The following is a 14,076-nucleotide window of genomic DNA, read 5'->3' as shown; positions in this document are numbered from 1 at the left end:
TCCTGTTCAGGTCACATGACCTGGAAACATGGCCGCTTCAGAAAGCTGAGAAAGCTATCGAGCAATAACAATTACTTTGAACAGCACAAGTACTTATCTATAGGAAGACGTCGGTTTACCTTTACGGTAAAATACCTTTTTATATTTGTATTCACGTGGTAGCGTTGTGTGGCTCAGCTGTCCTGGTTATAGTCCAGTTATACACGCAGAATATACATGTGCAGAAATAAAGCTGGACCCACAGAATACGGAGTCTTCCGTCAGATACTGTCAGATCCCCGTGTCTGACAAAACGACTGAAGCAATTTTACATTTTTGTGTTTCTAAAGGAAATCTGGGAACCTCGTGGGTATGAAGTAGCTTTACCGCGTTTGCTGAAGTTCCTCTTTGCTGCTGGAGACCATGAAGCTGCGTGTCCAGCTGCAATGCAAGAACCTGCATGAATACCTGAAGGAGCTGAGTCCGGAGATTTTGGACAGACTCTACAACCACCCAGCGACATGCCTGGCTGTGTACAGGTGCGTGCCTGTGACTGGTTCTGCACCATCACCGTCAGAAGCCACAAGCATTTCATGCCTTTCACACTTTAATCGTTTTTTTGCTATATAGAAAGTGTTGAGTGAATTTTCTTCCCTGTTTTTTTTATGTGTTTTGATATTTTACAGGGAACTCCCCTCTCTGGCAAAGAATTATGTGATGCGCATGCTGTTCCTGGATCAGCCTCTCCCCCAGGCAGCTGTGGCATTGTGGGTAAAGAAAGACAGTCAGAAGTAAGTTGCCTCTGTTGTTCTGTTTGTCCGCTGTGTGTCGGTTTGTCAGTCAAGTACAAAACTACTCTGCTGATTCTCATGAAAATAGAAGAGTTAGAGCATGGGCAAAATATCAACCTGCTAAACTTTGGTGCACATCACTGGTGGCTGATGCACGACAAACTCCAAAGTTTTGTTTTTTTCATTAAAATCACAGTAAATTTCTAAATAGCTCTGTAACACACTGGTCCTGTCAGCTGATGACCCCAGCCTGGTAGGTCTGAGCAGGAGAGCCCCTGTTTTTAGGCCTCAAATATCAGCCTTGTGTCAGTGCCCTTGTTTTCTACTTTTAAACTTTTTTCCTCATTGTTTAAAACTCATTTGAAACATTTGTCAGAGACTAAAATGAGAGCAGGAATTGTTGCCAAAGAGTCAGCAGCCTGTTTGGTTTGTGAAGCAATTAACAGCTTAGCAGAAGATATTAAAAACAAAGATAATGGTAACTGCCATGATTGCTGAATTTATTAGAAGTTTGTTACAGTTTTATGTTCCTCATGTGTGGCTTAGAGGTGTTTCCTAAATGGTTGAATGTAGATTTAAATTTGTTCTCTTCATTGTGCTCTTTGTCCCCTTTGTATGTCTGGTTCTGGACCGGCAGGTGACCAGCATAACACATGGTGCAGATCATTTAACTGCATGACTCGCTGTTCAACCCTGTGTCTGCCTCATGAAGTGATTGATTGATAACTGTCAGGTGTGCTCTGTCCTTGGATGGCAGAGCATCCCTGTGTCTCTGAAACAGGAAATAAGTTTTCTTCAGTGTTTGCAGTTTGTCTTTGACATCTTCAGGGGACTGCACATTTCAACGTGATAACCAGTTCTGTTCATTGTTTTTTGTCTTTGCCTTCCTCCTGCAGGGACCACGATGAATGTGTCTCAGTGTTGGCTGGTCTCCGCCTCTGGCACAGTCAGCAGCTGCAGGGTGGTCTGCAGGGATACATTTTAAATCCGGTGTTTAAAGACAACCTGAGGACAGCTTTGCTCGGGGGGTACGTCTGCCACTGTGAAAATACCGATTAGTCATGGGGCTGCAGCATCTCTCTCTCTCTTTTAGTGAAAACATGGTTACTATTGGCGACTGTCAAGCCTTTGAGTCGCCGAGCAGCTGAATAGGGGAATAATGTTGACGCGCCCGTTGTTCAAAACGTAAGTCAAAGTTCCAGATTAAAAACTTCTTTAGTTGTTATCAAATCCTTAAAATCCAGAAAAACAGTGATCAAAAACATGCTAAGCTTGAGCGGTCAGCAAAAGTCGACTTCCCCCATCACCCACTCATTCACAAAAATTCCCTCGGGACGTGAACAGGTGATATAGCAATCACTATTACTATTACCGACACCACGTGACCCAAAGCTACGCCTATCCACAACAGTTACTGGGCCCAAAACTAAGTCAGTGAGGTCACCTGTTACCTGCTTGGTTTCACTTTCTTTCATTCCTGCAGGACCAGTGTTAACCAAGAGAGCCAAATCATTGTTGTTTCAACACACAGGGGGCGAGCTTGGGCTGATGAGGGGAGCACGCTGGGCCCTGACCGCCATGCACGAGACATTGAGAGTCTTGACCGCTATGCTATGGAGCGCTGGGAGATCATCCTGCAGTTTATGGTGGGTTCTCCCAGTGCTGTCAGCCAGGACCTGGCACAGCTTTTGGTTCAAGCAGGCCTCATGAAAAGGTATGCAGTAGTCTTTATGTCACATTCACATTTTACATGTAATGTATATGAAAGTAAGAAGATTCGAGATTGTTTATTTGCCACATGCATAGTCGTACAAGTACAAAACACAGTGAAATGTGTCCTGAGCGGCTCCTTGACTGTGCAAACATTATAAACAATAAGTACATTTAAATTAAAAATCTGCAAATGTACTTTGTGCCATATGAGCACTGCAGAGCAATGCAAGCAGAGTGGCCAGAGTAATGTAACAGTAAAAAACTCTAAAACAGTTTTAAATCTGCATTTACAGCTCATGTGATATAAATGAAATTCAGCACTATAATGCGCTCCAGTCAAAAACATCTGCATTCTTGCCAGTGGTGGTTGTTACTGTGAGATATTGTTGGTTTTCTCTATAAAGAAGTGCTCATGTTTTTATTTGTAGCCCTGTGGCTTTTGTTTTGGCTGCAGTCAATGAAACAGTCAGTGTTGAAAAATGAATGAAACATGGCTTGAATCCTCTGGCTGTTGTCTGATGGTGATTGGACTATTTAATGCGGGGAAAAGAATTGGTACTCATATCCTTTAGAAGCTCCAAGGGATGGGGGAACGTAATGAAAAAGAGACATGAAGGCAAAATTGATAAATTAGGTTTTTATTAATTTTTGTTTCATACTAATTAAACTGAAAGAGACGACAAGCCACTGTCACCTTTAAAAGAAAGGAAACACTAAAAGTTGGTCACTAAACAGAAGGCCAGTCACACACTCGTCTTCACAGACCAGTCGTAAGCAGTCACCACACACAGCTCACTAGCTGAAAACCAGAAAGGCTCTCTGGCAGCTCTCCTTCCTCTGGCCTCAAGTACTCTAGCTTAATTGCTGGGTAGAGTCAGGCGGCACCTAAAGCTAGACACACCCATGCAGTGTAAATTCAATTAGTCTGTATTCAGTGACTTTGCCTGTACATGACGTATGAGTTTTCCAGCTGCCGAGCCTGATGGATTCTACGATTAGTAACCACTGACGCTGTAGATTGTTACTGTAACCATACAAGACAAGGAAGCCCAGGTCAGACTTTTCCAGAAAACATCAAAGAAAGGCTTCAGGCTGGGGGGGAGTGATGTGTGCAGCCTGTGTGAGCTCAGGTGAAATGTAAATAACATGTTGGGTGCGCCTGAGTAAGAGGAAATCCAAAGTGGACAGCTGTAACATTGTATGACGTTATGGGAAACTCGCCATGCGGAGGGTTTGTTGGCGAGTAATGTTGGCGCTGTATCTCATGTTGTCCTGATTTATTCTCCGACTGTCAGTGAAGCAGGAGAGGCGCCCTACATCACCTCAGCTGGCTTCCAGTTCCTCCTTCTGGACACAGCCTCTCAGCTATGGTACTTCACCTTGCAGTACCTCAAAACTGCTCAGGTATGCCTTTCTACTACTTCAACCTGATCAGGTTTAAACTGATTTGACGAGCAGGTCGTTGAGGCTCTAGAGTCTGTAGCCTGTCATTACTCTGACTAGCACGTGTTCAGGCAGACGGGGCTCTAGTCCTCGATGTGAGCTGCTGCAGACGCTGGCTGGACTGAAAACCCTACTTTGGGTCACAGAAATCTTTTCTAAGGATATCTGCTTTATATAGTGCACATACTGGCCTGTTAGAGCTGAGCTCTGTGTGGGAATGGAAATCTATTTGTGAGACAAAGTGAAACTTGGCAGTTGTGAATAACAATGAAAACTGGGCAGCATCTTTACATCGTGTAAATTCATTTTGTTCCCACTCTGAATCAGCCATCATTTCCCTGTGAAGTAAGAAAAACATCTTTAGCTGAACCAATCAGGCTCTTCGTGTCACCAGACCCATTTAATCATAATCATTAATCATCCTGTTGCACTCCACGTTGATTAAAGTGAATAATGAATCCTGATGTAACATAATTAAAAGTGTAATTATGGATAGAAATACATTTGTAAAGCTTGTTGAAAGACTGTCCTTGAGGTGTTTATTCACCAATGATTTTAGTTGTCAGTTGCCTAGCAACTAAAGCTCGACCTGAGGACATATATCCATACTCGATCCGTGTCGATGAACAGTTAAGCAAACACTCAGAGCTGCAGAGTGTGCAGAGCTGTACTTGTTTCCTGTTGATGTCCAACAAGAAACACCACTCTGCTGGTAAGTTTGCCGTAAAAGACAATAATTTATGGTTACATTAGACTAATATTAATGACTACAAATAGTCATTAATTATTATTTTTTTTTAATTTAACCTTTATTTAAACAGGAAGATCCCACTGAGATTAAAAACCTCTTTTTAAGGGTGACCTGGACCAGACAGGCTTACAGAAATACAAATTATGTAAATTATATAAAAACGCTTCTCAACGAGGAGTTTGGGCTCGGGTGAGCCTGAGTGCTGAAGATATCTACCTATTCGGAACCATGGTAACAGGGTTCTGGCTGATCGGAGCTGGCTTGGCCCTGACTTATCGAAGAATTAAGAAAGCGGAACCGGCTGTTCAAACCCCCACAAGGCTGCCCGCTGGGATTGGAACGATGGGAAGAGGCGTGAGTTTCTCAAAATGGGCTCATTGAGTCAGCACGGATAAGATCTTGGAGAGGCTGCGGCTGCTGTGAATACTCAGAATAAGATCTCTGGGCGCAAATTGGATGACATCTCGGGGAGGCACACTGCCGTGGTTTCTCAGAAATCGGCTCCTTGAGCACAAGAAATGACATCACAGAACGCAAGTATGGCGAAGCTCACGGCTCTCCAACGGGAGATTGAGAGACCAGTGTTGGACTGTAGAACTGCTTTGAAATTCATATTCAATTCAATTCAATTCAATTTTATTTATATAGCGCCAAATCACAACAAAAGTCGCCTCAAGGCGCTTCATAGATACAGAGAAAAACCCAACAATCATATGACCCCCTATGAGCAAGCACTTTGGCGACAGTGGGAAGGAAAAACTCCCTTTTAACAGGAAGAAACCTCCGGCAGAACCAGGCTCAGGGAGGGGCGGGGCCATCTGCTGCGACCGGTTGGGGTGAGAGAAGGAAGACAGGATAAAAGACATGCTGTGGAAGAGAGACAGAGGTTAATAACAGATATGATTCAATGCAGAGAGGTCTGTTAATACATAGTGAGTGAGAAAGGTGACTGGAAAGGAAAAACTCAATGCATCTTGGGAATCCCCCGGCAGCCTACGTCTATTGCAGCATAACTAAGGGAGGATTCAGGGTCACCTGGTCCAGCCCTAACTATATGCTTTAGCAAAAAGGAAAGTTTTAAGCCTAATCTTAAAAGTAGAGATAGTGTCTGTCTCCTGAATCCAAACTGGAAGCTGGTTCCACAGAAGAGGGGCCTGAAAACTGAAGGCTCTGCCTCCCATTCTACTTTTAAATACTCTAGGAACAACAAGTAGGCCTGCAGAGCGAGAGCGAAGTGCTCTAATAGGGTGATATGGTACCACAAGGTCATTAAGATAAGATGGGGCCTGATTATTTAAGACCTTGTATGTGAGGAGCAGGATTTTGAATTCAATTCTGGACTTAACAGGAAGCCAATGAAGGGAAGCCAAACCAGGAGAAATCTGCTCTCTCCTTCTAGTCCCTGTCAGGACTCTTGCTGCAGCATTTTGGATTAGCTGAAGGCTTTTCAGTGAGTTTTTTGGACATCCTAATAATAATGAATTACAGTCGTCCAGCCTGGAAGTAATAAATGCATGAACTAGTTTTTCAGCGTCACTCTGAGACAGGATATTTCTAACTTTAGAGATGTTGCACAAATGGAAGAAAGCAGTCTTACATATTTGTTTAATATGTGCGTTGAAGGACATGTCCTGGTCAAAAATGACTCCAAGGTTCCTCACAGCGTTACTGGAGGCCAAGGTAATGCCATCCAGAGTAAGAATCTGCTTAGATACCATATTTCTAAGATTTTCAGGGCCGAGTACAATAACCTCAGTTTGATCTGAATTAAGAAGCAGAAAGTTAGCGGCCATCCAGGTCTTTATGTCTTTAAGACATTCCTGCAGTTTAACTAATTGGTGTGTGTTATCTGGCTTCATGGACAGATGACAGATATGAGCTGTTCGCACTAAAGTAAAAAGCACCATCACTTCATGCGGAGACCCTCTCGGCGCCAGCTGCGGGCTCAAGGCCGGAGCTGAACAACAACACCCTGATAACGACTGTGTTTAGTCTGTTCTTCCCGTTCCATGCAAGGCCACCTGGGTTGGCTGGAAGACTGTTTACTTAGCCTGGCAGGGCGAAGGACACTGTCTCAGCTGAACTCTGGACACACACACACACACACACATACATATACACTGATATGCACACACTCATCCCCCCTCCCTTTCCAAACGCCTTCGATGCTTGTTTCCTGCGGGGGAACACGGATGGTCTATGTGCCGCGCTGGAATGGTAGCGCTGTGCAGGGCGGCTGCTGTGTTTGCTTCGGATGACTCCCCCACCCAATCCTGTGGCTTGTCATGTCTTTCACAATGTTGTGCTGTGGACATTTATGTGCTTTTTGTGCAGAGGAGTTTTTTTGTTTCCTGTTCTCATGCTGTCCTACCATGGGAGCCCAGCATGAGTAGAGGTCTCTTTTTTTTCCTCTTGTACTTTCCCATTGTAGTGTACATTTCTGTGTTTTTTCTGTAACGCTACCGATCTACTCATTTCTCATACTTTGTGTCTTGTAGTCCAGAGGGATGGACCTGGTGGAGATCTTGTCATTCTTATTCCAGCTCAGTTTCTCTAGTCTGGGCAGAGTGAGTGCACAGCAGTTAGCATCTGTTTGACTTATTTATTCATTTTTTAATTGATTATTTTTACTGGGGTGTGTGCAAAAAGCAATATAACTTTGCTGTAATACGGTGGTCTCAGGTCTTCCTTTAACGTGCTGCCTGTGTGCCCTAGGATTACTCGGTGGAGGGTATGAGCGAGTCATTACTTACTTTTCTGCAGCACCTGCGAGAGTTTGGACTGGTGTTCCAAAGAAAGGTGAGCTACTGAGAAGAGTATTTCTATAGAAACGTGTGTGTGATATGTTTTGTTTTTTACATTTTGTGTTAAAGAATCTTACTTTGTGTGCAAAAAAACAACCCAACTAGCTGTTCGAATGGGTCTAGCTTTAATGGTTGTGGCTTGATTTTACTTAACCAGTTGTTGTTCTCCTTCGGATTGGTTTTCTTTCTTTTGTAAATAAGAAAGTGTAGAATCATTAAAAACAGTAGAATCATTCCTACTGTTTGACAAATTTGGGCATTTAGAGGGAAAAGGTTAAATACAGCTTACAATAAACACTTCAAACTGAAACCTGTGTGTCCTGGACTAGAGTACAACACTGACAGAGCCATTGCATGTGAGACCTGGTTTGCTAGTTAGTGCAGTTACGTAGCAGGGTTGGACTGGTTTGATTACGCTGTCACCACAAAGAGCTGTGGAAGGGAAAATGACCTAAATGCTTAAAAATGGTTGAAATCTGTATAGAGTTAGTTACCAGAACACTATCAGTAGTTAGAAGTCTGGTTTTGGTTGTTGTTTTTTAATGCTTCCATCTTCTGCTATTTAGAGGAAGTCCAGGAGATATTATCCCACCAGGCTGGCAATCACTCTGGCTGCAGGAGTCGCCAGCAGCTCCTCCTCCTCTAACCTGGCTTCCAGTCCTGGTACTGGAGATGCAGGTTTCATTGTGGTGGAAACCAATTATCGTATCTATGCCTACACAAGTATGTGTGAACACCTCAAGACTTTTCACATCTAGTCACTATGTAACCATTGATTAAGAGGGTGTCAGGATGGTTGAAGCTCCATTGTAAACTGCATTTGACCCTGACTTCCTTTAACTGTTTTAATACACATTACGCAGCTATAGTCAGAACTAAAACCTAGCAGCATTGTTTCTGACTGTACAACGTCCAGACAGATGTGTGTCTGAGCTGGAGCCCAGACGTGGGATAAAGAGTGGAAGCAGGGCCCAGCAGCTAGTCTGGTTGTGTTCATCAATACAGTAGCATCTCTAATTGTTCGTGTAATTTTCCCCTTTGTTTGTTGAAAGGATGCACAGCTATCATACAGAACCTGTCCAGACTTGTGTTTGTGTGACTCTCACAGATTCAGAACTTCAGATTGCTCTGGTGGCGCTCTTCAGTGAAATGCTCTACCGCTTCCCCAATGTAGTTGTGGCTCAGCTGACAAGGGAGTCTGTGCAACAGGCTATCGCCAACGGGATCACTGCACAGCAGGTACTGCTGCACTGGGCTCACTTACACACTAAAAATTCAGTTCTCATCTTTTCCATCCTCTTTCAATCCCCTGTACTGATGGAGCCACAGCAAAAACACAAACTGTGAACATTAGACAGATTGGAACAAACACAGAAAGTAATTATGATAGAACGTTAGACTTTCACTCCCGTATGCATTGCCACCACAGAGCTGTAACCTTCGTCACATGGCCTGATGTTACAGTAGAAAGTGAACACTCTCAGTAAATGTGTGAAAGAATTAGCTCACATAAACCTTTGATTTCCTCTTTGGAAACTTTTAGTAATACTTTTCAGCAACAACTGCTTCTTCAGGATCACCGCTCATGTCTTCCCTACTTGATTTTGTGTTAACACACACCTGAATCCAGAGCAGCGAATTGTCGAACAGTACATTCATTTTTGTTAAATGAGTAATGGCACATAGTTTTGTGATTCATCTAATTGAAGCCCTATTAAGGAACATTTTATTTTTAGAACGTCCTGATGTGTAAAACCTTAAAAGAGGGTGCACTTGTTTTGACATTGATGCGTACGGCACGAAGCGGCGCACACGCCGGACAGGCCACAGAGAAAACGTACATTTACAATCACGGGCAATTTATTTAAATCCAAAATGCCACAGCAAACCGGGCAGGTGCAAGTATACCCACCCGCTGTGGATAACTCCAGACTGGGACAGGGTCTAGTCCCTCTGAAGGAGACTGGCTCCAGAGCTCCAGAGCTGAGTTTTTACATTTTGTGTTCTCTTCTGTTCAGATTATCCATTTTCTGAGGACCAGAGCTCACCCTGTCATGCTCACTCAGGTACAGCATTGATTCTTTTTGCAGTTCAGTCTAGTAAAATGAATAATGAACAGGTTAATCGCTCTGCAAAGTATCCTCATCCTCTGTTGTGCTTTTAGACCCCAGTGCTGCCTCCAACTATAACAGACCAGATCAGACTGTGGGAGCTGGAGAGAGATCGCCTGCAGTTCACAGAGGGTGAGCATGTTTATCAAGTGTGTGTGTTCAAAACAACACTTAACACTTCTTGTTTATTTCTTGTCTTCATAAATTTGTTGTAATGTACATATCCACTGTGCTAATTACAGGCGTGCATCAGTAATCGTGCCATGCTAACAAGTAGTCTGCTGCTCACATATTGTTTTCAGTTTCACATTAAAACCTGTGGTAAAGGTGAAAAATACCCGCCCTCCCTGTTAGATGTGAAACATCTCCCTGCAAACTGTTGCTCACTCAATGTTTTCTCCTTTTTGGACTGCTCTTTGTAAATGAGATTGCTTGTGTAGGACAATCCCAACAGTCAGGCTATTTTAATCCACTGTTCTTTCTTCTTCTTCTTTCTGATGATGCCCAGTTCACACTTCAGCAGGTCATCTTGATGATGCCTAGTTGCCTAAATGCATTGTGTCGCTGCCATGTGATTCAGTGATTAGTCATATGCCTTAACAAGTAACAGGTGTATCTAATGAAGTGGCAATAAACAGCAGACTGTGTACATGTACTTTTATCAGTGAGTGGTTCCTTGGCGCTCTGTGTAATGTCTGTGAACCATCATTTTATTCTTCCTGCCTGGTGACGCTGGACTCACTGCTGACAGAGACCTTTCAAAATATGAGCTGTAACTCTCATTGCATGAACTCTACACTATGATAGAGAGGAAGAGAACTGATGTTGTGCTGATGTGCGTGTGTGTGTGTGTGTGTGTGTGTGTGTGTGTGTGTGTGTGTGTGTTGTCCATGTCTCCTTCAGGTGTGCTCTATAACCAGTTCCTCTCCCAGGCTGACTTTGAGGTTCTGCGAGACAGAGCTCAGGTTGGTTTGTTTTTATATTAATACCAGAATCATAACAGATTAATATACTGTGTAATGTTTTTAAGGATCCTTAGTCAGTTAGGATATGCTGCTTTGATTTTGAGGTCTCCAGCATTGCTTGTACCTGCTGCTCCAAGACGCTCATAATGTCTTCATAATGGAACGTCCTGGTGTACAACAAAACGTAACGAGTTGTAATAGTACAAATTTTCTTAAACATAACTCCTGTATTGGTGTTACAGCACAAGAGCCAGTGAAGTTGTGCCATATTTTCACTGTATGTATTCATATAATTACATGCGATCGACGTGTTGTAGTTACAGCAGATGGACATCTTTTTAATGACTTCTCTGTTCATCAAATGCAAGACTGTCTTTGTAGCCTACTGGTGTCTAACAAAGGTGTTCTGGTGCAGGGCCTGGGCTGTCTGGTGTGGCAGGATGTGGCCCACAGAGTGATGGTGGTGACACCACAGGGACACAGCGAGGTCAAGAGGTTCTGGAAACGTCAGCGATCTCACACGTAAACGGAGGAGGAGAAATGTGGCTTTTCTTGCTTTCCACTACCATCACCGTTGTTAGTACGATAGGAAAGTGAAGATGACTTTGTATTTTTTATAACATGCTAGCATCTGAGTATTAAACTGAACAGTTTCTGCTCATGCTTTCCTTTTTGAGTAGCTGTGTGTATCCTATACTCAGAATCAGGTTTTGATTACTGAGTTCTCGAAGACACCCTTTGGACTCTAAGTACTACAAAGTACTGTGGAACATCCACTGTAAATAATCGTATAACTGGTGGAGTTAAAGTGAAAAAGCTGACAGCAATAATGGAACCAAACTCAGGAGATTAATTTGTAAGAAGCCAACTTTATTAATTGATCTGTTTGGTGTTGTGACCTGAAAACTAAGTGCATGGCTCAAAGACACCCTGTACACACTGGATGAGGGATCCAGAAGGATTGTGGCTTTTTATATTTTTGAGTTCAGAATAAAAGTTGGTGAATTATATTTTCACAAGAATGTTTTGAATTAACTTCACATAATACCTGCTTGAAACAACAGACACTTATCTTTATGTTGATATTGCCACTAGAGCAGCTTTTTTTGTGACTGTGGAAGTCTAACCGGGACAGTATGGTGTCTTTTAAGTAATTGCTGTTTGAAGTACTCATCCATATTCAGTAAAATATAGTAGATGACAGTAGTGGTAGCTCCCAGTTTGAAGTAGCAGATAGGATTAACTAGAATTTTGCTAGACCAGGCCATGGACCAGTTGGAAGGTTGATGGATCCCTCCAGCCCGCTTCCCTGAGGAGGATCACAACTCCTGAGTTTCCTTCAATGTGTTCACCATAGTGCCAGTTAGTGAGTGTGATTGAATGAAAATGTTAGAGGAGCCTAGGCATAGATAAAAACACTGTGTAGATATGTGTGTGTATGAGTAAATGAAATTGATGAGAAGTTAAAATGCACTCCTCATGAGCAAGAATATCATGGTAACGTTTGTCTTTTAATAGTTTCTTTGGCAGTGTGGGAATGACTGTACAGCATACATCTTCAGTGAGTCAAAAACAAGAATGAGGTGCACAAGTTTGAATTTTCTCTCATCCACACAGTCAAAAGTATACACACAGGCACCTCTGGATATTGGACAACCCTTCTTGGCAGAATTGGTTGAGTTCTTTAAATTAGTTGGTTTTCTCTCTGCTTTTAAACTTAGCCCACAAATTTTCTATGGGGTCAGAGTCTGGGGTTTTGGGAAGGCTTTGTTCTTGATTGGTAGCCTCAGTCCATGTTGATGCAAAACTGACTTCACTATAGAAAGTGATGCTGGTGTTCAGCAGTTTCCAGTTCATGGCAGGATTGAGCCTTAGTGGTTCCTGAGTTGCTCTTGAGCATCCAAACTATTTTCTTCTCATCTGAGGATGACAATTTAGGTCTTCTTCCTGATTTTGGCAAAGTGGTGACATACCAGAATAAGTTGTACTTGTGTACAGCAAATTTCAAATCAAAAGCAAATTTCCATGTTCTGAGGTAAAGGTGATATTTGACAAAGAGGGCTGTGATGGCCCCAATCTGATCTAAAGGTTTAAGTTTGTTCAGGGAGAATCTGATGATTACGTGGCATATATAAGGGCCCATGAACGGTTTTCGTTCATGTATAATCTGATATTACATTAGATTGGTATTTTTTTTTCTTTATTTTTCGCCCTTTCCAGACACGCTTTGTCTTATTGGACCCCTGTATGTTTGAGCTACAATGGAAACTTAAAAAGATCTATAAAAGGATGTACAGTTAAATGACATCTGATTTAACTCCACATGAACACGTGAGTAATAAACATCTTGTGTTATAAATATAATGCAGCCCACCATCGGCAGTATTCACTGCAGGTTCTGAACCCGCAAAAGATTGTTAGCCAAGTTACATTTAACCCAGTATTATATCTATGTATATTAAATATGATACAAATGTAATTTTTAAAAAATTACTGCGATTGTGAAAAGAATTAAACCAGGAGGAGGAAGAGTGGGCTGTAGTGGGGTGCCATAGTCGGTGCAATGTGACTGGCTGGGCTAGCGTTAGTCAGGCGCTGGTTTGTACTAGTAATGTGTCGGTCGCGAACGAAATGGCTCTTAGAGCCGACTCCTTATTGCGAGCCATGGGTTTTTTCTTTCTTTCTCTCACCCTCTCTCTCTCTCTCTCACACACTTTTTTCCGCTTCACTCCGCACGAGCCTTGTGCTTTGCTGGGCAGAGGGGGGAGGGGCGGTAGTTACACTCAGTAGCACAGGAACAGAGCGGGAGGGAGAGAGAGAGAGCCAGGGACAACAACGTCACATTAGAAAGGTATAGTAATCATCCACAACTATTTTCAGTTGCAGATGAAAAAGGATTCAGAAAGTTTATTCATGCAGGTCCATATGACAGAGAATGTGCATCTTCTGTTTGTTTTCATATTTTAATTTATATTTAATTGTGTTGTGGTTTGCAATTCAATTCAATTTTATTTTATTTATATAGCGCCAAATCACAACAAAAGTCGCCTCAAGGCGCTTCAGTGTTCAGCGCCTTCAGTTTGCAGTGTTTTGTGTTGTTTCACTTTAAATTTGTTTAAAAGGAAAAAGCTGAAAATTTAAATAGTTAAAAGTTGAAATGTGAATAGTTGGTTTTTGTACAAATTGGATGACATCTCGGGGAGGCACACTGCCGTGAGTTCTCAGAAATTGGCTCCTTGAGCACAAGAAATGACAACATCACAGAACGCAAGTATGGCGAAGCTCGCGGCTCTCCAACGGGAGATTGAGAGACCAGTGTTGGACTGTAGAACTGCTTTGAAATTCATATGAGCTGCTCGCACTAAAGTAAAAAATACCATCACTTCATGTGGATACCCCTTTGGCGCCAGCTGCAAGGCCGGAGCTGAACAAAACTCCCTGATAACGACTGTGTTTAGTCTGTTCCTTCCCATTCCATGCAAGGCCACCTGGGTTGGCTGGAAGACTGTTTACTTAGCC

General features: G+C 42.7%; 1 protein-coding gene across 1 annotated transcript; it reads left to right on the top strand.

Annotated features, from left to right (window-relative positions):
- On the top strand, positions 1–11,567 carry gtf2h4 (general transcription factor IIH, polypeptide 4). The gene is made up of 14 exons (XM_084918487.1): positions 1–126; positions 330–518; positions 666–770; positions 1,667–1,798; positions 2,302–2,484; positions 3,779–3,887; positions 7,176–7,244; positions 7,393–7,476; positions 8,048–8,204; positions 8,590–8,720; positions 9,500–9,547; positions 9,646–9,724; positions 10,496–10,557; positions 10,973–11,567. Exons 2-14 carry the CDS (start codon positions 403–405, stop codon positions 11,081–11,083), a joined length of 1,386 nt encoding a protein of 461 aa, XP_084774613.1. The 5' UTR covers positions 1–126; positions 330–402; the 3' UTR covers positions 11,084–11,567.
- Positions 11,568–14,076: the final 2,509 nt, after the last annotated feature.

Source organism: Perissodus microlepis, chromosome 22 (genome assembly GCF_051167445.1).
Source record: "Perissodus microlepis isolate ML-2025 ecotype Zambia chromosome 22, ASM5116744v1, whole genome shotgun sequence".
Classification (NCBI taxonomy): domain Eukaryota; kingdom Metazoa; phylum Chordata; class Actinopteri; order Cichliformes; family Cichlidae; genus Perissodus; species Perissodus microlepis.
Note: the sequence above shows the minus strand (reverse complement) of the source record. Positions and strands in the feature narration are given on the sequence as shown.

Excerpts from the sequence above, each read along its gene's own strand:
- gtf2h4 (XM_084918487.1), top strand. The coding sequence starts at position 403 with ATGAAGCTGCGTGTCCAGCTGCAATGCAAGAACCTGCATGAATACCTG. Across the intron at positions 771-1,666 it reads GTAAAGAAAGACAGTCAGAA|GGACCACGATGAATGTGTCT; the intron begins GTAAGTTGCCTC and ends TTCCTCCTGCAG. Across the intron at positions 10,558-10,972 it reads TTCTGCGAGACAGAGCTCAG|GGCCTGGGCTGTCTGGTGTG; the intron begins GTTGGTTTGTTT and ends GTTCTGGTGCAG.